The 25,057-nt window shown below is 48.9% G+C and overlaps 1 protein-coding gene across 2 annotated transcripts in view; it reads left to right on the top strand.

The window, feature by feature from the left end:
- Nucleotides 1-25,057, top strand: part of ASTN1 (astrotactin 1) — a 151,130-nt gene that overhangs the window by 103,260 nt on the left and 22,813 nt on the right. For both annotated transcript variants that reach the window (XM_029080583.2, XM_029080582.2), the window contains 7 exons: nt 8,010-8,084; nt 10,190-10,327; nt 11,114-11,264; nt 18,484-18,650; nt 19,900-20,094; nt 20,640-20,767; nt 24,677-24,781. In XM_029080583.2, coding sequence (XP_028936416.1) covers nt 8,010-8,084; nt 10,190-10,327; nt 11,114-11,264; nt 18,484-18,650; nt 19,900-20,094; nt 20,640-20,767; nt 24,677-24,781 — 959 coding nt within the window. The remainder of the gene's footprint in view (nt 1-8,009; nt 8,085-10,189; nt 10,328-11,113; nt 11,265-18,483; nt 18,651-19,899; nt 20,095-20,639; nt 20,768-24,676; nt 24,782-25,057) is intronic.

Below are 25,057 nucleotides of genomic sequence, written 5' to 3'. Positions count from 1 at the left end.
AAGTGAAGCTACCAGACTGTTTTGATAATCCAAACATGCTAGCAAGTTATTCTCCAAGTGTCCTGGGTACCAACCACAGAAGCAGGGAAGATTTCATGTTGATATAAGCATTTCTTGATGTTCAGAGTGCTAAAATACCAGAATGGGTTACCTAAGGTGATTACCGTGGGCAAGTTTCTATACCTCTCTGGGCCTCACTTTCCTCTCCTATAAAATGGGGTTAACATGGCATAGTGGATAGAGCATGGGCCTGGGAGTCAGAAGGATATGGGTTCTAATCCTGGCTCTGCCACTTGTCTGCTTTGTGGCCCTGGGCAAGTTACTTTACTTCCCTGTGCCTCAGCTACCTCATCTGTAAAATGTGGATTAAGATTGTGAGCCCCATGTGGGACAGGGACTGAATCCAACCCAATTAGCCTGTATTCACCCCAGTGCTTAGTACAGTGCCTGGCACATAGTGTTTAACAAATATCATAATTATTATCATTATTATTATTATTGAATTTTTAAAGTGGTATTTGCTAAGTGCTTACTATGTACCAGGCACTGTACTAAGTGCTTAGGTAGATACAAGATAATCAGGTTGGACATAGTCCATGTGCCACATGAGGCTCACAGGCTTAATCCCCATTTTACAGATGAAGAAACTGAGAAACCGAGAAATGAAACGATTTGTTCAAGGTCCCACAGCCAACAAGTGGCACAGCTGGAATTAGAACCCAGGTCCTTCTGACTTCCAGGTCCATGCTCTATCCTCTAGACCACCCTACTTCTCTACCTCAGAGAGAGGATAAAATGAGATAACTGATGGGAAAGCACTGTGGAAAAAGAAGTGCTTCTCAAATGCAAAATATATATCCTACCCCTATTTCAATTCTCGTTCTTCCGTCTGTAATATTTAACAAACCACCTACTGTGTGCAAAGAACTGCACTAAGTATTTGGGAGTACAGTCAAGTTAGTAGACATGATTCCTGCCCTCAGGGAGCTTACAGTGTAGCAGGGGAGAGAAGTCACACAGCAGACGTGGTAGAGCTGGGATTAGAACCCACATCCTCTGACTCATAGGCCCATGTTCTTTCCAGTATGCCATGTTGCTTATATAATAATAATAATTATGTTATTTGTTAAGTGCTTACTGTGTGCCAGGCACCGTACTAAGCACTGGACTGGATACAGGCAAGTCGGGCTGGACAAAGTCCCTGTCCCGCATGGACTAACACTCTTAATCCCCATTTTCCCGATGAGGTAACTGAGGCCCAGTGAAGTGACTTGCCCAAGGTCACACAGCAGACAAGTGGTGGAGCCGGGATTATAACCTATGAACTGACTCCCAGGCCCATGCTCTATCCACTACGCCAGCACTTGGGAGAGAGGAGAAGGGCTTTCATCTACCTCTAGCCATGCCGGGATGGGAGTTGAGAGAGGAGAGTTAGGAGGAGGCAGGAGACTGCCAGAGGTGACAGAGATGGGGGTCTGAGTTTTGGCTTTGAGTCTGGAAGCATCCACTAGCATACCTCAATCAATCAATGATGTGTATTGCCTACTGAGTACAGAACGCTTTACTAAGAATATTGGTAGAAATGGGAGAATTGGTACATACGCTCCCTGCCCACAAGCAACTCACAGTCTAGGAGGGCAAGACGGCTGGAGAGAGGAAAAAGGGCTAATGTAGGGGCCTCCCTGGAGCAGTGGAGAAGCACCAGGCAGTGGGGTAGGGGCTGCCAAATGGGAACATGGGTGGACTGTCCCAGGAGTTTTCATAATTATGAAATTGGATGCAATTTCTCCCGAGGAGAAGCTGAATGTGTTGGGCAAGTGATTTAGGTCAGGCACAGAGGTGTTGCTGGAGGATTCCGAACCTGGCTCCGGGGAGCTCCTGTCCGTGTGAGGGGATTCTGGGGGCACTCTTCCAGCAGAAGGATGGAGAAAGAAGGGTGCTGCCTAAGAAACAGTTCATAGATCTGGGGACATTCGGACCATCCAACCCCCAAATCTCCCACCTCAGCAGTAAAGTGCTCAAGATCCTTGGGGATGTTTTTCACCCAAGAAATTGAGAGGAAGAGCAGAATGAGTTAATGCCACCACAAAAATTAAGTGGAATAGAAATGATGTTTACAAGCATACCAGGGGAGAAGCAGCACTTGGGAGCAAATGGCCCCATAAATAAGTGAGGGAATTGGAATCTACTGCACAGTTACAGGACTGAGTTCCTGAATTGCCTCCTCCTTTCTGCCTCCTCAATGCCCAGGAAAGGGGTAGGTGGCAGGGAGCATTTGGAACCTGTGGATGAAGCTGTGAGGCCTGGAGGGATGGCAGGTACAGTTCACTACAGTGAACCTGAGTCTGTTTCTGTCCCCCGGAACCAGTCCAACCTTCTCCTCCCTCTCTCCCTTTCTCCCTTCCTCCTCCAACTTTATATCTGTCCTGCTTTCTCCCTAACTCTTCCTGCCCCCAGTGACTCGAAGGGAACTCATCTTCCTTTCTTTCCTCTTCCCTGTTCTGCCTCCCATTCTTCTTCCCTCCCTTTTCCACAGGCAGCTCCCACTCCCTCCTCTGGGACGGGCTAGGACGTGAGTTCTCAGTCTCCGTGACTTCTGACTGGTGGTGCCAAGCGGTTCCTCTCGTGTCTCATAAACGGCAGCTCTGGGTGACAATGTCTGGCCTGGCTGCTGGTTTGCGTTCCCAGCCTGCTTTTGGTGAGGGCAGCTCGACCGTGTCACCCACCTCTCTGGCCTCTGCCTCGGTGGACCCGTGGCTAACACAAGCCAGTCGGTGATTTCTCTATGTAGTAGATCCTCTGCCAGGGCAGAGGGAGACTGTAACTGTGCCAGGGCTGAAGGGGGTGAGCACGCTGTAGTAGAGCTACGCTACCTTTAGCTTTATTCCATGGCCCGAGCTCCAGAAATAGCTGTTCTTTCGAGGCCTTCACTCTTTCCGTTGTGAATCCTTGCAGTTTTCCCCATCCAAGGCAGAGAGGACAAGGCAGTCAGTAAGTCAACTGTCTTAACCCTGCTCTGGACCCCACACTCTTGAGACAACCCTGAGCTGGCGAGCAGCATAGGAAGTCTAAAATCTACCAGCTTTCTGAATGCCCAGAAAAGTGGGGCACTGGCTCCCTGAGCCTGGATCTCTCACCTCTCCAAGCTTAGTGCTGTGGGCAGCCCTAGCTGTGGGCAGCCTGAGCTATGGGTCAGTGAGGCAGCCCCTTTCAGCCACCTGCCGGGGACTCCGACAAGTGAGTGCAGCCGAACAGTAACCCAGGGCTGGGTATGTGGAGAAGGCCCAGTGGTTGCTTGCTCCATCTTCCTCTGTCTGCACTGGTTGGCTGGGCTGACTTGCTGCATTATCATGGTTTAATGAATAGAGCACAGGCCTGGGAGTCAGCAAGACCTGGGTTCTAATCCTGGCTCCACCTTTTATCTGCTATGTGACCTTGGTTAAGACTCTTTATTTCTCTGGGCCCCAGTTACCTCATCTCTGCAATGGGGATTACAACTGTGAGCCCCAAGTGAGACTCAAACTGTGTCCGCACTGATTATGTGATATCTACCCTAGTGCCCAGAACAGTGCTTGGTGCATATTAAAGCACTAAACAAATATTATTATTATTATTATTATTATTATTGTTGTCAGTCAGTCAGTCAAAAGTATTTGCTTATTTTAATGTTATTTGTTAAGCCCTTACTGTGTGCCAGGCTAAGCAGTGGGCTAGGTACAAGCTAATCAGGTTGGACAGAGTCCGTGTCCCACATGGGGCTCACAGTCTTAATCCCCATTTTACATATGACGTAACTGAAGCACAGAGAAGTTCTTGTCCAAGGTCACATATTGGATAAGTAACAGAGCATGGTATTTCACCTCCATTTTAGAAATGAGGAAACAGAGTAACTAACCTATGGTCACACAGCATGCAAAGGGCAAAGCTGGGATCAGAAGCCAGGTCCTTTGACTCCCAAGTCTGGTGCCCTTTCCTTTTTGGCAGCATTAGACCACAGCAGTTGTCTCTTTCAGCACCAAATCAGAAACTCCCATTCATAAAGCTCTCAGATTACTTCTGGATCTCATCGTGAGTTGGAGGACCTCCAGCATCCTTGGAGAAACCACCTCCTCTCACCTGCTAGGGGTGGCTCAGCCTAACTCTGGCCAGGGGGAAGCTTAAATGGATGTGGCTTAGTTCAATTATTTATATATTGTTTCCATTTCTAAAATGCTCCCAGTGTTGGAAAAAAACCTCAAGACATAGGCAGAGAAAGATAGAGCCTGTTAAAGACAAACAGCCTAATTACTGAAAGCTCCCCACCCTGCTTTTGGCTCCCGCACTTCCACCTGCCCCCATCCTGGTCCTTCCTCAATGCATGACTGAACAGTTGATGTGCTGCACTCTTATGTCCTGGAAGCCAGAACCTCCAACTGCCCTGACTCGAGAGAGGACCCAGGTCCAGAGCCCCACTGCCCTGCCCACCCACTACCTACCGATTCCAGTTTCCCTTCTTGTCTGGACATTTTTGTTTGCACCATGCCCTAATTTAAAGAGCATGGGCCTGGGCATCAGGGAACTTGGGTTCTAATTCTACCCCTGCTATTTGCCTGCTATGTGGCATGTTAAGTTCTCTGCGTCTGTTTCCTCATTTGTAAAATGGGTGTTAAATACCTGTTCCCAACCCCTACCCTTTGACTATGAACCCCATTTGGGGCAGGGACAGTGTCTCATCTGATTGCATTGTACCTGCTCCAACATCTAACACAGTGCTCAGAACATAGTAAGTGCTTAATACCATTTTCATCATTACTATCATTATTACATGTGTAATTTCTCTTCTGAACCCTACAGCGATCCAGCAGAAGGCTGGAACCAAGTTCCAGGTAATAAACCAAGTTCCAGTGTTGGCAAGGAAGAAAATAGTTTCTCTTTATTCTGGAACAGCATGACCTAGTCATTAAAGCATAGGACTCCTGGCTCCACCACTTGTTTGCTGAGTGACCTTGGGCACATTACTTAATTCCTCTGTGCCTCTGTTCCATTATCTGTAAAACAGGCATTCAGTGCCCCTTTTTCCTCCCCCTTAGCTTGTGAGCACCATGTGGGACAGGGACTATATTTGACATGATTATCTTGTATATATCCCAGTGCTTAGTACTGTGCTTGGCACATGGTAAGCATTTAACAAATACCACAACTAGTATTATGATGATAATTATCAGCACTTTAATCAATTCCTTCACACTAGTCCTCAGTCCAGATGTTTCTGGTCTGAACCTTGTCCGTTGTTCTTGATGGAAGAATGCCTCCTGAAGCCAAATCTTGCTGCCCTTTGCTCTCCACTCTTCCTCTTCCATCTCCTCACTCGAACTTTCCCCCAGTCTTGAACTCCTTCTCTCCTTCCCCGCATCTGAAAGATCAAAGCCACCTCCACTTTCAAATCTTCTTTTTTTTTAATGGTATTTAAGTGCTTACTATGTGCCAGGCACTGTTCCAAGTTTTAAGGCTCTGGGTTAGATACAAGCTAATCACGTTGGACAGAGTTAGGGCTCACAGTTGCAATCCCCTTCTTAGAGATGAAGGAACTGAGGCACAGAAAAGTGATCTGGCTTGCCCAAGGTCTCACGGCAGACAAGTGGCGGAACCAGGATTAGAACACAGGTCCTTATGACTCCCAAGGCCATGCTCTATCCACTAGGCCACCTGGATGCTGCATTGTATATGTCCATGGTAACCTTTGAACATTGGGTATTCTCCCTACCCTGAACATCACCGCACTTATGTACATATCTTTAAATTATATATGGTAAATTACTTATTCATATTAATGTCTGTCTCCCCCTCTAGGCCATAAACTCATTATGGGCAGGGAGCGTGTCTGCTAATTCTGTTGTATTGTACTCTCCCAAGGGCTTAGTACAGTGCTGTGCACATAGTAAATGCTCAATAAATACCACTGATTGATTATCTGATTTGTGAGCTTGAGCAAGTCACTAAACTTCTCTGTGCCTCAGTTACATCATCTGTAAAATGGGGATTAAGACTGTGAGCCCCAAGCGGGACATGGACTGTGTCCAACCTTATTATCCTGTATCTACCCCAGCACTTAGAATAGTGTCTGGCACATAGTACGCACTTAAATACCACTAAAAAAAATGTGTATGTAGTATGGTGCTCAGTAGAAGCTACTACTCTGATTTCTGCTATTGGTAGTATTGCCACTATTACTATGGTAGGAATTAGGTTTTGTCTTTGCCATCTATCCAGGCTTTAGTTTTTCAAGTTTACTTCATCCAGATACAAATGGTGTTAAAATGCCCAAAAGACTGGGAGGAATCAATCCAAACTTTTAAGAGGCAAGCGGTGTGTTGTAGATTGGCATGGTCTAGAAGTCAAGGGGCCCAAGCCTGGGTTCTGATCTTGGTGCTTCCTCTGTCCTCTTGAGTAACCCTGGGCCAGTCACTTTACCTTAGTGTCCTCTATAAAATGGGGATAATAAAACCTGCCTTTCCTTACTTCACAGGGCTATTGGGAGGACAAAAGTGGGAGAAGTACTTTGAAAGTGCTTAGGAAGATAAAAGTGCAAGATAAAGCTGTCTAATAATGCAGCTTTTCCTTATAGAGGTGCCCTCTAAACAGAACAAGAACGTAAGACAGGAACAAGGACCGTGTCTGACCTGATTAACTTGTTTCTACCCCAGCGCTTGGAAGAGTGCTTGACACACAGTAAATCCTTAACGAATACAATAATAATAATAATTGTGATGATGATGACAAAAAGAAGAACTTCCAGTTCTGGGCCAGACCAATGATCTGCCTAGCCTGGGTAATTTGTCTCAAATGGTGGCAGTGGGATTCTTGAAAGATCAGTGTGATGTTTGCTGTCCCAAGCACACTCGTCTTAGTGGTTTGGAATTTTTTATCTGCTGACACAGCCTTTCCCTCTAGTAACCCTTTGTGTCAGCTTCTTAATCCCGACTCCTTTGAATCCTCCTTTATCCCGCCTTACTAGACTGTAAACTCCGTTGTGGGCAGGGGCCATGTCTACCAGCTGTATTGTACTCTCCCAAGTGCTTAGCACCATGCTGTGCACACAGTAAATAGTAAATACCATTGATTGGTTGATTAATTGAACCCACTCATCTTTTGCTTCTGCAGCTTCCTTTGGTCACAAGTTCCAGGTGTTTACGGCCTGCTGATTCTAGAATAGTTGCCTTTTCTTTGTTTGAACTCTCATTTTCCTGCTTTGCTGAGTGTCTCCTTGCCTGGTGGGGTGGAATTTTGTGAGCTATAATTCTGTGCTTGCCTCCTCTGGGGTTTTCAAGGTGTCAAGCCATTAGGTTAGACACGGTGCTTTTCTCTCCTGTATTTCTACATTTAGGGAGGACGGGAAGGATGTGGTGATTTACAAAGGGTTCCCAGAATGCATCTGGTCTGTTTGGATGGATGTGGTGATTTACAGAGAGTCTCCAGAACGCATTTGGTCTGTTTGGTGGGCCGACCGCTCAAATAAAATACGCAAGAGTGAAAAAACAAGGAAACTCTCCTCAAGGCTTAGACAGTGTGCCTAAGGCACCGCACTGTCACTTTTCTCTTCCGTATTTCTGCATCTGGGGAGGACCGGATGGACATGGTGATTTACCGAGGGTACCCGTATTGCACCTGGTCTGCTTGGAGGACTGACCGCCTGAATGAAAAAGTACATAAGCCTGAAGGAAAAAGTCAGCTCTCCTCAAGCCAAAGAAACACAGAGGGGATTGGCAAATACATTATGATTTTTCTTCTGGTTGAGGTAGCTTGCAGGAATATACCCAAGTGGCTTCCAAGAGAGTGTTTTCCCCAGACTAGGAAGAGCAGGAAGAAGTGGGGATTTGAGGAGGAAATGAAGAATGTTGAAAAAGTGGGAACAAAAAGTGTTTGTCCAAAGAGATGTTGTTGTCCTTAAGGAGTTTCCATCAATGTTTGTGTACTTGTGGACTCAGCGTCCTTGTGATCATAAATCCTGGGTTTTGTTTCCTCTTTTCCAGACCTTGGCCTTACACAATATTTCAGCGTGGATTTGACTTGGTCTTGGGAGAGCAGCCTTCAGATAAGATATTCAGGTAAGAAATCCCCTCTTCCTTCCTCCCCAGGCCTTGGCCTTGGGTCTTTTGCTCCAAGCTCCCACAAGATGATGGGAAATGCTTGTGGACCAGAGTCTGGGGGTCCTCTGAGCCCCAGACCAGGGAATTTGCTGCTAGAGTTGAGGTTCTAGCCAGTGGCTCACAAGGAGCTGGGGCTGCTTTGTAGCAGCAGGAGGAGAGTCCCGTGGTCCTGGTGCCTTAGGGAAACCAGTGTTCTCTGAAGGGAGGGGAAAAATGATCTGTTTGCTTATAGGACTGTGCCCTCCTGAGCATCAAGGGCTGTTCACCGATAACGTTCATTGAAAGTGTTGACTTGGTTCTCCATCCCCATGACCTGCCCCCACCGGTACACTGGCATCTTTGCGCATGTGCACCTGGGCGCACAACCTCTGAAAAGGGCCAATGTCTGAAAAGAGGAAAAAAGGGGAGGAAATTAGAGGGCTTTTGTGGTGTGGGCAGGACCATTGGGGGGTGGGGAGGGCGTGCCTTTTGAGGGTAGCCATCAGTAAAAGGGGGCTCCTTCAGAGCAGCATGTGACCCCATCTCTTTGTCAGACATCAGATGAAGGGCCAAATGGCAGGGACCTCCGGTTCGGGCATCTTCTCCAGGGTTCTAGTCCGGACTGTAGGAAGGGGACACTGTTTCCTGGGCCCCTCCCCTGCTACTGAAGCTGGACACGGTAGGCTTTTCAAACCGCTAGTGGGACCCTGGGGCTCCCTCCTCCGTTTCAGGGCAGCTGCATGTTCTACCTGAGAGTCCCCGGCCTGGCAGATTAACATTATAGACAGGGCTTTCTGGGGAAGGAGCCCAGGTCCTACAGTCACCGGGTAGGATGGAGGATGGGAGGAGGCTGAAGGCTAATGGACCAGAATCTGGAAATCCTCGCCTGAGGCTTGCCTGGCTGTGCCAGGCAGGCTAAGCCACAGGGGGTTTAGTAGGCCACCTGTGCCCCTCCCTGCAGATGGAGCCCAAAGGAGCTGTTGGTTGCCCAGGCAGCCCCACTCTCTCCCTCCCTTTTCTCCTGCAAACTCCTTTTCCAGAGGTGGGGCTGGCTGGGCTCCTTTGAAGTGAAATGAATCAATAAATAATCTCTCTCTTTTTCCTAAAGCCTTGCACTGAAATGCTGATAGATTCTTTTTTATTTGAGTATTTCTTTTTCTCTCTCCCAGTGGGAAGAAAAACTCCTCTTCCATCGGCCCCCAGGTAGTGGCTAGTGGAGGTGGGAGGAGCACTAAACTCGGCAGGTCTCACATCCGGCCCCTCTCCCAGCTTGCAAATGAGAGCCTTCGCGCTTCGGTCTGCCCCCTCCCATCCTTCCCCAGCTCCCTGGTCCATATGGCCAGGTCAGGAGGAGCTGGGTTGGGTGGCGAAGGTGGTGTGGCCTTCTCCAGATCCCAGCCCGATTATGCAGGCCCAGCTCCATTGCACTCTCCAGTAAGGAAAGATAGAACCTGTTTCGGGGCGGAAAGAAAGCGGAGGATGGCTTCTCTTGGCTAGCAATAATGATTCCTAAATCAGGAGGAGTTGGGGGCAGGGACTCAGCCAGTCAGTTGTATTTATTGAGTGCTTACTGTGTGCAGAGCACTAATCCCGGCTCTGCCACTTGTCTGCTGTGTGACCTTCGGCAAGTGACTGCACTTCTCTGCGCCTCAGTTACCCCCTTCTGTAAAATGGGGATTGAGACTGTGAGCCTCCCATGGGACAGGGACTCTGTCCAATCCAACTTGTTTGCATCTATTCCAATGCTTAGTATAGTGCCTGGCACATAGTAAGTACTTAAATGCCAAAATTATTATTATTATTACTAAATGTTTGGGAGAGTACAATAAAGCAATATAACAAATACATTCTCTGCCCACAATGAGTTTACAGTCTTGAGGATGAGCCTACAGTCTAGAGGTAGACTGTCAGTAGCGCTGCGCAACCCAGGGCAGGTAGGTCCGTCTCTCTGTTCATTGGTCCCACAGTGCAATGCCAGAAGGGTCACCAAAGAGCTGGAAGCAGTGAGGTGGAGTTGCTTGGCTAATACGGAAAGTGGGATGGGTGCTGGTGGAGGCCAGTCAGGCTTCTGGACGTCCTTGCAGGTTCACTTACACTTTGGGAGAGGGCATGTGGCTGCCCCTGAGCAAGAGCTTCGTCATTCCGCCAGCGGAGTTGGCCATCAACCCCTCCGCCAAGTGCAAGACGGACATGACGGTGATGGAGGATGCGGTGGAGGTCCGGTGAGTGCTCGCTATGAGTGCGGGGGTGACCGGGTTGGTCCAATGCATCCATTGCTGCAGGGAGCAGGCCAGGGGGACGGTCTGTGGGAACTGCAGAGGGAGGGCCCATGGGTCGAGAAATCCCTTTCCCCTAAGATTGTGTGTACAGCACCGTAAGAAGCACTTGGCAGGATACAATACAATAAAGAAGCAGCATGGCATAGTGTGAAGCAACTTAGCATAGTGGATAGAGCCCGGGCCTGGGATTCAGGAGGTCATGAGTTCTAATCCTGGCTCCGCCACTTGTCTTTATGTGACCTTGGGTAAATCACCTCACTTTGTGCCTCAGTTACCTCATCTGTAAAATGGAGATTGAGACTATGAGCCCCATGTGGGACGGACTGGGTCCAACTTGATTTGCTTGTATCCACTCCAGCGCTTAGTACAGTGCCTGGCACATACTAAGTGCTTATTATTATTATTCAAGTCGGTAGGCCTAATCCCTGCTGCCACAAAGAGCTTACAGTCTACAGGAGGAGATGGGTTTCTGGGTTTGGTTGGTGCAGGGCCCTGAAGCCAAAGCTGCCCAGCACCCCTGCTTCTTTATATCTGTTACCAGATTTGCTGTTGGCATGAAGACCCCAGAGGGGAGGGAGATGATGTGGTTATTTTGAGGGCTTAAATTAGCCAACCAAACAGGATCCGGGCCACCTAGAATTCCTATTGGCTGAGAAGGAGATGCCTCTTTCCGTGGCCTGGGCCTCTGGAAACCTTTCTCCTCCTCATTCCCTCTGCTTCTCTCCACAGAGAGGAGCTGATGACTTCCTCCTCCTTCGACAGCCTGGAGGTTCTCCTGGATTCCTTCGGACCCGTCCGCGACTGCACCAAGGACAACGGTGGCTGCAGTAAGAACTTCCGCTGCATCTCAGACCGCAAGTTGGACTCCACCGGTTGTGTGGTATGTCCTTTCTGATGCCAACTCTGTTGGTCTTGTTTGGGCTGTTATTAGTGGTCTTCAGGCATGTGCCCAGGATGGTGAGGAGAATGTGGCCATTATTTAGGGAATGTGAGAGCAGGCAAAGTGATCGGTCTCTTTTCCAAATGTAAATTCAGCAGTTCTGATTTCCATGGGTGATCTCTCTCAATTCTACCCCAAATCCACCCGTTGTCATTGCTGGGATGGCGAGCTGGCTGGGGAGCTCAGGGGAGCTGAGGAACCACTTTCATCACCCACCCCTCCGTCCCCTGGTGGATATCCATCCACCCAGTCTTTCCCCTAAAATGGCCACCATCGTCTTCCTCGAGATCCATGCTGGATCTTTGCTGGTGGTGCTGTCCGTCACACCAAGGACTTAGAGTTGCCACGTTAAGCATCATGGGCTGTTGGGGCCATGGAGTCATCTAGAGTCCCCAGGCTCTTCCTGGAAGAGGAGGGCTGGAATGAACGAGGAAGAAAATGTTGATTGTCCCAGTTCGGTGCCTGCCACCTGCCCCCACAGATCAGTAAGGTCTGGCCAATAGTTTTCAGTCCTGCCTCTTGTTGAATAGCAGGTGTTGTTTTCTTGCACACCAGGAATAGGGGTGCAAAACATGACTGCCACAGAAGGGAAAGGCCCTTCCACCAACCTTGAGGATGACTCTGCCCTGGAATGGAAAATCTGGTGTCTCTTCCCACCGAGCAAGCGCCCTTGCTCTACAGAGCTGTGAAGCTGCTTGCCCAAATCATCCTTCACCCGTCATTTACACACCTGCTCCATGTAGGGGACAGCTCTCTGCCACAGCTTAATGCCTTAATAGGGTCTGGCAGTGGGCATCCCCTCCCCAAGGGCTCCTTAACTTCTGCTGAGGAGGCTGTGTCCGAGCCTGGGCAGGTTCACCACCTGGCCGGGGAGATGGAGATAGCAATGAAGAAGACACAGGAAAGGACAAGGTAGGGGAATGCAGTGGGCGGGGGTGAGGGGAGAGAAGGTGGAAAAGAGCCTATCAGATATCCAGGGAGAGGGAAAGGAGGACAGAGGAGAGAGCCTCGATGTGAAACTGTCGATGAAAAAGGCTATTTAGGTCACCTCACTTACCTGCTGGTTTGGTGGATGGTTTGTTCCCATATCTTTTTTCCCTGGCTTTGTCCAGTCTGGTTTTAGATGTCTCCAGCAATGAGCTTCCCAACCAGGGTCCCTCAGAGAAAATGCCAGTCTAATAGAACTCACAGCTGGAAATCTTTCTGTCTTTTACTCCCCAGCCTTCATTTTCTTCATATTAATTTCAAACTTTCATTCCCAGTTATGGTTCCTTGGATCCTTCTCGTCCCAGATCCCCCCTGCTCCTAACCTTTTTTTTTTTTTTAACTCTCCTTAGCTTTATCTCATTTTCTCTTTCTCATTTCCTCAGGTATTTGGGTCCCTGCCCCTCTCCATGCATCTGTTTCTGTCTCTCTCCATGCCATGTGTCTTTCTCTGTGGAACGATCTCTGTCTCACTGCCTTTCCCTGATAGCGAGGGTCAGTCTTGCTCACCCATTTTAACCAGCTTGGAGCCAAGCTGTAAGGATTTTGCTCTTTTTCCACTGCATCTGTGAGAGAGACTAGCAGGAATCCCTCAGATGAATATGCATTTGCAGTAAGGTGGCTGGCTGCCTTTATAGATTGTGTCCCCCAGCAGAAGGGTTTCTTATAATTCTGGCACTTAGTATTCATGTAGCACTTTACAGTTAGTAGTTTGTGTGGCATTTATAGGCCAGGCTGGCCTAGTTAGTCTCATCTGCAAACTAAGGAAACTGAGGCATACAAAGAGAATGCCACTGATGGGAGGCAAGGATAGAATCGGTTGAGAATTCATGAGGCTCAGCCCCAGTGACATCCGCAACACCAAGCTGGGCCCAACGGGTGCTTGGGCTTGAAGGGCAGTCCTGTCTGGAGCCAGAGGGATAGACTACATGTCTTCCAATTCTGTTGTTTTGTACCCTCCCAGTGCTTAGTACAGTGCTTTGCACACAGTATGCACATAATAAATACCATCAATTAATTTATTGATCAACTAGACCAACTCTCAATTTGCCATCTGGCCTGGTGATTGATTTAGTGATCTTGACCCGGCAGCGTTCACCCCAGGACTTCAGCATATGGCAGGGAGGGGGAGTCCACCACCATGGTGATCAGACGGGGAAGGCTGCCTTGTCCTTCCTGCCGAGGTCCCCAAGCTGGCGATTCTCCAGACCCCAGAAAAAAAAGAGACAGAGGAGCACTGGAAACCTTGAGTGGACGAGTTCTCCCAGTTGCTTTCCAAGCAGACTGTTTTTGACACACCAGGACCTCAGCTACCATTCTTCTTTGTAAAGAGATGGCCACCCCTGGACTCCCACAGGTTTAATTGCTACCTGGTTAATTGCCCTGTTCAGTTATAGATTCCCCCTGTGAGAGTAAAAGACCTGTGCAAAGCCAAATTGTCTTGCTCAAAAGCAAGGCACTCCAACACAGCAGGAAGCCCATCTGTGCTAAAAACTGAGATGGGCTGACCGGAGTGAAATGGTCAAGGTCAATGGAGCCATTGGGAAGGGACTCTTCCTTTGACCTTGTGCCTTTGATTTCCAAGTGGGTCCTCCCTTCTCACTCACTTCACATCTACTATCCCACCTGCCCTCCAAAATGCAGCTACTTCTGGAATGGGTGAAAATACAGCAGCTAGGTACCCTCTCCTGTCCAGGTTAGAACACACAGGGCAGATGAGAGTGGATTCTCACTGAGGTTTCCAAGAGGTTGAGTTGGCCGAGTTGCAATTCGGGCTTTCCTCAGCCCTCAGAAAAGTCTCTCCAGGGTCAGTGGACAGGACCCTCCTGTCATTTTCCGAGAAAAGGGGATTTTGGGCCAGGGTGAGGAGGGAGTGCCTTTGTCGGGAGTCCCCTGGGTGCTTCCCTGTGGATCGGTTCTTGCTGCCTCCAGGCCACCCAGAACTGTGTCTCCTGGTGCTAGGGGTCCCAATTAGGGGTCCTGATGGGGCTTGTTTCCCGAGAGCTGCTGACTGTCCCCAAAGCCCATTGGGGTCATGGGCAGAGGAGCCTGGGAGGGATGCAGGTGAAACCCAGCAGGGTCACCTAGCTAATGTCCTAGGTAATTAGCCAAAAAAAAAAATCTCAGGAAGGTGGATTGGAGAGAGAGAGAGCGAGTGAGTGAAAAAGGGGAACAGCTTAGGGAAGGAGAAGCAGTTTAATCTCATTAACCCAAATATACACTGGAAGAGAATAGAAGTCAAGAGGCCATGAGCAGCCCATAAAAGATAATTAACCTTGTGTGTTTTCAAGCCCAATGAAGCAGGTTGCTCATTTTTCAGTTGAGCCTACCAGTGCAGGGAGAGAGAGGAGCGAGGCAGAGGTGTTTTCTTTGCTGCTTGGGTGAGTCTGAGAGCAAGGAGGGACTTACTTTCCGAGAGTTTATTCCCTGCACTTCTAGAGCCTGGATCAGGAAAAGAGCTACTGGCTATTGACAGTGCAGTGCTGAGTTGTTGTATTCTCTGTCTCCATGCTTGAAAGGTCGTCAGGGGACCTGGAAGCTGGAGTCAGAGTGCGTTTCTGGCCCAGTGAGAGACTCTTCCAATTTAACAGGCTATGACGTCCTGGGCAGTCTTCCAGGGTCTGCCCTCTGCTTGTTGGCTAAGCTGTTGAAGTAGACACACAAGAAGTCTTGCAAGGAGTTAAGAATCACTTCCCAGGGTACTGAGACAGGACCGTGGATTGTCAGTGAACCGGAAAAAGCCTACCCGTCCACACCATCTTAACTCCCACCCAGGAAGCCCTTTGCACAACTGAAGGGTTTCATTGGTAGCCTAGAATTTGATGAAGTCACAGAATTTGGCTATCTAGGCAGTGCACCATCCAGCAGTGCATGAAGCACTAAAGGAGTAGAAGCTGTTTGTAAAGTACTCGGCACTTAGTAAGTGCCAAGCAAATATAGTCATTATTGTGAATCAAAAAGGCCAGCATGGCTTTTGGGAGATTGATGGACAGTTGGACATCAAGCTTCATGCCAAATTGAAGGTTTCTAAAGCTATAGGGTTTCACATCCCTCGCTATAGCCGTGAGACCCGGACTTTCAAGAAAAGACACATGAACCTCTAGAGCATCTACATCCCATACTGACCACATGGCTGGACAAGATTACCTAGAATGAGGTCCTGAAATGCATTTGGCTCACCAACTTGGCTGGAGGGGGTCACATGAGGAGAATGGATGACCACAGGGAACCCAAGCATCTGCTGCCTGGTGAACTCAAAGGGGGCATATGCTGGCAGAAAGGGACCCTGCAGACATTTTAAAGATAGAGCAGCACAGTGTCTAGTAATTCAGTGAACTGGGAGGCCACCACAGCAAGTAGAACAGCCCAGAGAGGAGCAGGAGGAAGGCTTTTGGGGTTGTTTGCCCAGGAAACAGACACAGGCTTTCCCAACTGTACATGAATCAGTACTGCCAGGAACTGTCTTCACCAAACCACAAGGCAGTGGTCGTACAGTAGTCTCGTTGGTCACACCCACACTCGTGGATAAGATTTCACCTTCAGTCATGCGTCTTTGGAAACAAAGGACAGCTGTTCTCCTATATATGTTCTGTGGAGGAGTTTGTGTAGGCATGAATGGCTACTGGTTGAGGGAGCTCCATTCTCCAGTAGGCAGCGGCCCCTGAATTTCTGACAACTTCTGGGCAATGGAAGGGGACAGCAGAGCCTGGGAGAAGGGAGAGCATGTTGAGGTTTTCATGAGCGAGGAGCCGATTGGCCGGGCCTCCCTCTTCAAGGGCAGGTGTCTGCAGGAAGTTATGGGTAGAGGCAGGGGCTTTACTGGTGGCTGACCGGACACAGGAAATGCAGCTTCCTCTTGGTGAGGGCGTTTATACTGGGGGTGAACCTTGAGGGAACAGCACCACAAATCGTTCTGGTTTGATGAAATCAATCAGTGGCATTTATTGAGTGATTACTATGTGCAGAGCACTGTACTAAGCTCTTGAGAGAGTACAATACAGCAGAATTAGCAGGCATGTTCCCTGCCCATAACAAGTTTACAGTCTAGAGGGGAAGACAGATATTAATATGGATAAGTAGGTAGTCTATAAGATATACGTAAGTACAGTGGGGTTGGGGTTTGGGAAATGAAATCTGGGAGGGCGCCCTTCCAAGACGTGAAACGTCCCTGTTGTCGGGGCAGCCTGGATTCTGGGGTCTTGTGAGCCCTAGTCAGAGCTTGGATGGTGAGTGGGCAGACTTTAGGGCTTCAGGTCCTCTTTTAGGGTCAGGGGAAATTGGTCAGCGTCCCATTCACTAGGCCAGTGTGTTGAAAACTAAGTGTAATGGGGCTCCATCTGGTGAGATCCTGGCCTGGAATCTTCAGGCTCTGCTATGGCACCTTTGGAGAAATAGCTGGGACCCCTCTGTTGGGGGAAGTCTGGAGTTCTGGCCGGATACTGAGTCGGGTAATCGGTGCTACCACTGTTCTGGAAAGAGAAGACTAACACTCACACCATTCACTGTTAGAGAAGCAGCGTGGCTCAGTGGAAAGAGCACGGGCTTGCGAGTCAAAGGATGTGGGTTTTAATCCCAGCTCTGCCACTTGTCTGCTGTGTGACCTTGGCCAAGACACTTAAATTCTCTGTGCCTCAGTTACCTTATTTGTAAAATGGGGATTAAACTGTGAACCTCACGTCGGACAACTTGATTACCTTGTATCTACCCCAGCGTTTAGAACAGTGCTCGGCACATAGTAAGCACTTAAGCAATACCATAATTATTATTCTGAGGAGTCAGGAAGTGCCTTTCCCCCATGAACTGTCTTGGGGTACATGTCCAGGGCAAATGACAGCTTTCGTTCTGTAGGGTTGGTTCAGCCGAGACATATAGAAGCTGTATATCCAGTCCTCTTTTTCAGTCTCGTTGAATCCCTGCCTGGCTTCATACCTTCTGACAGCTTCATAGTGGTGAAAGCCATTTCCTCTGCAGACTACATCTGGGCTAACAGCTGGGTGGCCAAGGAAATGGGGGTTGGGAAGGCCGACAGAGCATGGGGTGGAATCCCCAGCTGCCTCATTTACTTGTTTACCATCATGTGGAACATCTGAATGGACCCTGTGAGGGGCGGCTCCCTGGAAGCTCCTCCAGCCCTGCCACCTCCAGCTCTCCAGCTGGCACAGCAGGAAGGGAGGGAATGGGAAAGGGAGGGAGGGCAGGGAGGGACCAGGCTGGGAGCCCAGAAGGCCCGTGGGGGCTGAAGGCCATTAGTTTGGGAAGCTGCAGAATTGCCGTCAGCCAGCAGCAGGGTCTCCAGTCATGCGCTCTCAGATCAGGGCGATGGGAGAGAGGAGAGTTGTGTTTTAAGTGGTGCCCTCCGGGATGACCAGAAACTGCGGCTTAGGGAGTTTTAGGAGAAAGGGAAAGAGCAGACAGAGCGGATGGTTACCTGGGGTGGTGGGGGAAGGGGTTGTGTGTCGGGGGAAGGGAAAAACAGGCTTTTCACTAATTACTGGAATCTAAATTGGGCATTAGCAGTAGTGGAATATGGTACCCCAGAAACGCTATTCAGGGGCTATGGTTGGTGGTAAACTGAGCGAGGATGCCCAGAGCATTGCCGGGAAAACACCTGCTTGCTCCTGGGAAGAAAGTTCTAACTGTCCCAGATCTGGCAGGTGCTGGGTCGGCATCCCCCTGGGGGCTGGAAGCCTGATCTGGAACATGATCTCTGAGCTCCTTTCCATTTTTTTTTATGTTCTAATGATGCTCAGATGACAACTTAGCTTTTAAGGGTCCCATATGCCTCTGATCCTGGAAGAGAGCAAGCATTCCCATGCCCATCTTTCAGCTGGAGCTGATGCCAGTTGTGCCTACAGCATTTCCCAAAGGGCTACAAACCTGCCCTGGAGGGGCAGGGTTCTTGTGACCTTATCTCTACCTCTAGTGCTCTCTATCCTTCCTGCCCATTTTGTTGTGAAGGGTCAAGGCAGGGAGAGAAGGAGGGAGGAAGAGAGGGAGAGGGAGAAAATAAATTTAGGGCTTGCCAGGAGGCCACTTCCTGCCTTTTAAATGCCCGGTGCATGGGAAGGGTGGATATCCCACATACCTGGGAACGTTATGGCACTGGTGAAGCCCGCTTCCCGGATCCGGACTCCCATTCATGGAGGTTTGTGTGGATGCTTTGTGATTGTGGCAGTGCCCGTCGGGACTCAGCCCCATGAAGGATGGCACCGGCTGCTACGACCGCCACGTGGGGGTGGACTGCTCGGATGGGTTCAACGGAGGCTGTGAGCAGCTCTGTCTCCAGCAAATGGCGCCCTTCCCTGAAGATCCCGCGTTGTACAATATCCTGATGTTCTGTGGGTGAGTTTCCCCGGGGGGACGTTCCGCGGCTCCCGTGGGGCAGGGAGGCTGGATCCAGGAGGACATTGACTTTGCAAGGCTGAGTGGACCTCTGGTTTCTCCTCTAAGCTTTAACCGTCTCTAATAATAATAATGATGAAGATGATATTTGTTAAGTGCTTACTATGTGCCAGGCACTGTACTGAGCACTGGGGTGGTTACAAGCATATGGGATTTGGACACAGTCCCTGCCCCATGTGGGGCTCACACTCTCAATCCCCATTTTACAGAGGAGATAACTGAGGCAAAGAGAAGTGAAGTGACTTGTCCAAAGTCACACAGCAGACAAGTGGCAGAGCCAGGATTAATAATAATAATAATAATAATGTTAGTATTTGTTAAACGCTTACTATGTGCAGAGCACTGTTCTAAGCGCTGGGGTAATCAGCTTGTCCCACATGAGGCTTACAAGTCTTCATCCCCATTTTACAGATGAGGGAACTGAGGCCCAGAGAAGGTAAGTAACTGGCCCACAGTCACACAGCTGACAAGTGGCCGAGCCGGGATTCGAACCCATGACCTCTGACTCCCAAGCCCGGGCTCTTTCCACTGAGCCACACTGCTTCTCTAGAATCCATAACCTTCTGACTCCAAGGCCTGTGCTCTACCCACTATCCCATGCTTCTTCTCTGCTTTTCTAGTAGGATTCCTAATCATTTGTAGTAATAATAATCATAATAAAATGATGGTGTTCTGTGTTGACAATGCTCCAGTCCCCAGAATACTGAAAGCCTTCACCAGGATGCTCCGCCTTCCTATTGGACGCAGGGGACGCACACTTCTAGGCTATAAGCTCATTATGGGCAGGGAACATGTTCGCTATTTCGTTTGGATTGGACTCTCCCAAGCGCTTAATACAGTGCTAAATAGTATAGTAAGCGCTAAATAAATACCTGGTTAAGCTTGCTACTGCCAAAGGCAGCAGAAATCACTCCTACTTCTTCTCCTGGTGATTCACACACTGACACGGCTTGGGCAGAGGCACCTGGATTTGAGGAGGTGGCATCTCCAGAAACTCATGGAGTATCTGCACAAGGAGTGGGTGGGTGGGTTGGTTTACTCGTCCATGTAAAGAAATAGAATGGGTCCTTAGGCAGCTGGGGGTGGAAGAGAAAACCAGGGCTTCGGTTCTCAGCTATGAACTAGGTGTCCTCTCCAGTCCTGGGCTTTCTAACTGTCTTAATGATGCTTGCTGAATTTTACCCTCCAGGTGCATCGAGGATTACAAACTTGGGGTGGATGGGCGCTCTTGCCAGTTGATTGCGGAGTCCTGCCCAGAGGGAGGAGATTGTGGTGAGAGCCGGGAGCTGCCTATGAACCAGACTTTGTTTGGCGAGATCTTCTTCGGTTACAACAACCACTCTAAGGAGGTGGCCCCCGGTCAGGTGCTGAAAGGAACATTCAGGTGATGGGCTTGACTTAGGTTTCCCCAAGGGCTGGGCTGGTCGGGAGCAGGTGGGGGGAGGGGAGGCGGTCTCCATTCCTGGCAGGTCCTTTAGCCCAACAGAGGGTTCTTATCTGGCCAGGATGATTTGAATGCTCTCCTGCTTGAAAACAGGGGGTTGGCCTCTATGATCTCTCTAGTAACTCTCTAGCCTTAAACTTGTTGGTTCATTCATTCAATCATATTTATTGAGCGCTTACCCTGTGCAGAGCACTGTACTAAGCAATTGAGAAGTACAATCTGGCAACAGATAGAGACAATCCCTACCCAACAATGAGCTCACAGTCTGCAGTTGGTTCCAGCAGCGGAGGTCCATAGTGCCTGAGAGAGACTCTCAGGCCCTTGGGTGTCAAGTTCCCCAGAGGCCTCTGGTCCCATTTCCTCTCTGGCTGGAGTGTACCCATTTCCTCACCTCTGGACCGCCTCCCCCTCCTTGAGAGAATGGGGGCGGCTTGTAGGCAGAAGAGCACAATGCTCAGTCCCTGTGGATCTGTTCCCATTTCCAGGCAGAACAACTTCGCCCGGGGCCTGGAGCAGCAGCTGCCGGATGGCCTGGTGGTGGCCACGGTTCCCCTGGAGAACCAGTGCCAGGAGGAGATCTCGGAGCCCACGCCAGACCCAGACTTCCTGACGGGTGAGTGATGCCACCTCTCTGCCTCCCCAAACTCACAGCACCAGCTGGGGACCCAGCAGCCTTATCTCGACTACTTCCCTGGAAGGGCCCACTGCTCGGTTGAAATAATAAAAGCAACCCCAGCAGCAAAGTAGTGATTGGCTTTCCAGTGGGGGCAGGTCCCGCAGTTGCTGACAAAATCAATGAGGTCATGCTGGTGCTAGTCCTTGGTGCTCTACAGAGGGAAGATATGATGGAATCATTATTCTCATTAACAATGAGAGTTAATAAGTATGGCTCGGTGACCAGAGTCAGCAAGATAGGAGGCTAGACCAGCCGAAACTATGCTGCATATGGATCCAAGTTTAGTCCCTGTAAAAGCCCTCTCCCCATCCATTTCCCACAGCAAATCAATCAATCGCTTAATTAATCAAGTCAATAGTATTTATTGAGCACCTACTCTGAGCAGAGCACTTTCTTATGCACTTGGAAGAATATAATAGAGCAAGCAGACGTGATCCCTGCCCACAGGAGCTTACAATCTAGTGGAATTCTTCACCCTTTCAGAGCAGAGAGGACTCACCCTTGGCTTAGGACTACCTGCTTTACATCAGGAGCCCTCCCAGACTATGCCAGTGGAGAATTCATCAGAACTAGTAACCACACAACTGGCAAGAAGGGAAAAGAGGGAACTTGGGACACTAGAGAGGAGTTAATGTAAGATAGGGCTCAATGGGACAAGAGAAGATGGAGCCTCCAGGATGGTCAGCCTTTTGTTTACCAGTCTTGGGTCAAGGAGAAAATAAGAGTGCAAGACTGTGAACAACACCGTCCCTGGATCAAGTCAGTGGCCAGTCCAGTCCAATAGTCCATCTCCAACAGTGACCCTGGGTTGTGTGGAGAATCTTTGTTAAGGATCCCCTCCTTGAGTTTCCAACCTTTTCCTTCGAATAGCCCAACCTGGATTTGCCAGTTCTGCACTTATTTAAGCAGTGTGGCTTAGTGGATAGAGCATGGGCCTGGGAGTTAGAAGACCTGGGTTCTAATCCCAGCTCCACCACTTGTCTGCTGTGTGACCTGGGCAAGTCACTTCACTTCTCTGTGCCTCAGTTACCTCAATAGTAAAATGGGGATGAAGCCTCTTGTGGGACAGGGACTGTGTCCATCCTGATTAAATTGTATCTACCCCAGCCCTTAGATCAGTGCTTTGCACATAGTAAGTGCTTAACAAGTACCACAATTGTTATTATTATTGTTAACTCTTCTTAAGCCTTCTTCATCCCTAACCTAATAACATTAATAATGATAACAGTGGTATTTGTTACCTTCCCCCTAATAACCTACCCTGAGATTCGTCAGGCACAAACAGAGCCAAACCATTTTTGAGCTTAGTGCTGGTTTCTTTCTACACAGTACCACCCCCTCTGGGGAAAAAAACAAAAAAATAACAAAAAACGTTTCCTTTTGTTTGTTCTCTTCGATTTAAAGCTACCACTGTGTAACTCTGGATTTGGATTTTGGCCCAGGTAAATTCTGGATTTGCCCTGCCCGCCTGCTTCAAGGTTTCATGAATCTTAGAGCTCATCTGAAAAGACTCTTCAGTCTGGGTAGTTGAAGACTAAACTTAGAGAGATGTACAGTGAGTTTTCAGAGCATTTTGTAAGATATCTGAAATAAACCATTCCTCCTGTCCTGGATTTGGAGATGGGTAGAACAAATGCTCATCCTTTGTTTTTTAGAGAAAAGGTAACTTACCATGGAAGGGAGCCGTGGGAGCCCAGCAGGCAAGAGCAGAGCTCTTACCTTAGACAAACTTGCAACCCTTCTGACTCAGCGGGCAAGTAAACTCAAAGATTGGGGTTTAGAAGAGCTGGTTTTGAGCGTACTGCTGGTGCCAACTTGCTTTGGCATCACAAGTTCCAGAGCAGCTTCTGGGAGGATTGGGGTGCATCAGATCTGCATTCAGGGGAATCGTCGAACCATTAAATTACACAGCTTTGCTTTTCTGTCCCTTGCTGGGCGGTTGCGGATTGATGCCATTTTCCTTCTTGCTCTTCTTTGGCTTCCCCCCTCTGCTCTTTCTGACAGCAAAGAAGTGATTCGCAAAAATCTTTCTCTTAGTGAAGTGTCTAGCTCATTCAGTAAGAGACAAGAAAGCCAGGAGACACCGGAGTTTAACGTTTAGAGATTCCTGACTGACTTCCCAAGGTGTGAAAATGAGATTTCATTAGTGAGAAGGGATCGGCAACTGAGATGCTTTTTGAAAAAACACTATAACGGGACACAGATTGCAGACCTAATCCAATTACAGAAGACGTGAACTCTCAGAGAAATGTTAGCTCCACTTTGTTGCTTCTCCACTCCCTTTCCTTTGGTTTGCAACTGGATTTAATGAGGCGGCAACCTGAGCAGATCTCCTTGGATATTCTTCTTTTTTTTGCCTCCCCAAGCCTCACTCACACTGGGCATTAAATTATACATTTCACCACCCAGCTCAATTCTAGAAGTCAATTTGTATGCATTCTAGATGCATTTCAGTGTTTCCAAGACCCATATCTTTTACATTTCTTAATTTTGGGGGTTGGGAGACTCCTCTTCTTGTAGCTTTTTTTCTAGAGAAATAATAACACCACGATAATGCTGGGAATTCTCCCTGGGATTTAAATGGTCAGGATGGTATTTCTGTAGGTGCTCCCTCCCCCAGGTCCTCAAGCACTCACGTTATGTTGGTTATTGCAGCATCCCAGAGGGGCAGGTAACAGTATCCACATCGAACTGACAGAGCCTCCAGCAGTCAAAGGAGCCACCAGGAAGGCAGTTCAAGCCTTCTGCACCCCCAAACCCCTCTCCCCTAGGTTCCAAAATAATAATTGTGGCATTCATTAAGCATTTAATTAATGTTGGTATTTGTTAAGCGCTTACTATGTGCAGAGCACTGTTCTAAGCGCTGGGGTAAACACAGGGGAATCAGGTTGTCCCACGTGGGGCTCACAGTCTTCATCCCCATTTTACAGATGAGGGAACTGAGGCACAGAGAAGTTAAGTGACTTGCCCACAGTCACACAGCTGACAAGTGGCAGAGCTGGGATTCGAACTCATGAGCCCTGACTCCAAAGCCCATGCTCTTTCCACTGCGCCACGCATTTAGTATGTGCCAAGCTCTGGAGTACATACAAGATAATCAGGCCTCATGTGGGGCTCAGAGTCTAAGTAGAGGGAGTTCATGTATTGAATCACCATGTTGGAGAAACACTGAGTTAAGTGACTCACCCAAGGTCACACAGCAGACAATGCCTGTCTCTCCACCGACCCCTGGCCCGCGTCCTACCTCTAGCCTGGAATGCCCTCCCTCCTCAAATCCACGAGACAATTACTCTCCCCTGCTTCAAAGCGTTACTGAAGGCACATCTCCTCCAAGAGACCTTCCCAGACTAAGCCCCACTTTTCCTCATCTTCCACTCCCTTCTGTGTCACCCTGAGTTCCTCCCTTTGTTCCCCCCCCCCACAACAGCACTTATGTATAGATCTGTAATTTTATTTATTTATATTGATGTCTGTTTATTTGTATTGATGTCTCTCTGCCCCTCCTCTAGATTGTGACTCATTTTGGGCAGGGATTGTCACTCTTTATTGTTGTATTGTTCTTTCCCAAGCATTTAGTACCGTGTTCTGCACACAGTAAGCGCTTAGTATGATTGAATGAGTGAACTGAATGAATGGCAGACCTGCGTTTAGTACCCAAGTCCTCTGACTCCCAGGCTCATGTTTTTTCCACTACATCATCCTGCTTCTCTGTTCCATGGCCTTCTCCTTTTGTTTAAAACAAACATCTGTCCTAATGAAGTCGGAGCTCTCCTGGGGTCCCACCGTTTTGTTCTTCTAACTCTAAGGGTGTTTTTTGCTCCCCCGACCCCTGTGTCTCCCCTTTAGGGATGGTGAACTTCAGCGAGGTTTCTGGGTACCCTCTCCTGCAACACTGGAAAGTCCGCTCTGTCATGTTTCATGTCAGGCTCAACCAAGTGACCATCTCACAGGGTAAGTCCGCAAAAGGGCCAAGTTGGGCCAGAGCCCCCTGACCCAGGATCTTTTAGGGCATTGTTTCCTCCAGATCACGGGGGCGTTCTCTTCAGTACTGAATGGTTTCCTCTCTCCATCAGGTCTGCCTGAGAGAAGTTTCCAGTCTCTTCCTCCTGGGATTCACAAATGGGTTTGGGTCTTTGTTCCTGGAAAATGTTCCCTGACCCAGGGCTAGGGCACTTTGAGATTCCTATGACTCATAATGGGATCTTAAGGCAGAAGAACAGGAACAGA

Source organism: Ornithorhynchus anatinus, chromosome 16 (genome assembly GCF_004115215.2).
Source record: "Ornithorhynchus anatinus isolate Pmale09 chromosome 16, mOrnAna1.pri.v4, whole genome shotgun sequence".
NCBI classification, from domain to species: Eukaryota; Metazoa; Chordata; class Mammalia; order Monotremata; family Ornithorhynchidae; genus Ornithorhynchus; species Ornithorhynchus anatinus.
Note: the sequence above shows the minus strand (reverse complement) of the source record. Positions and strands in the feature narration are given on the sequence as shown.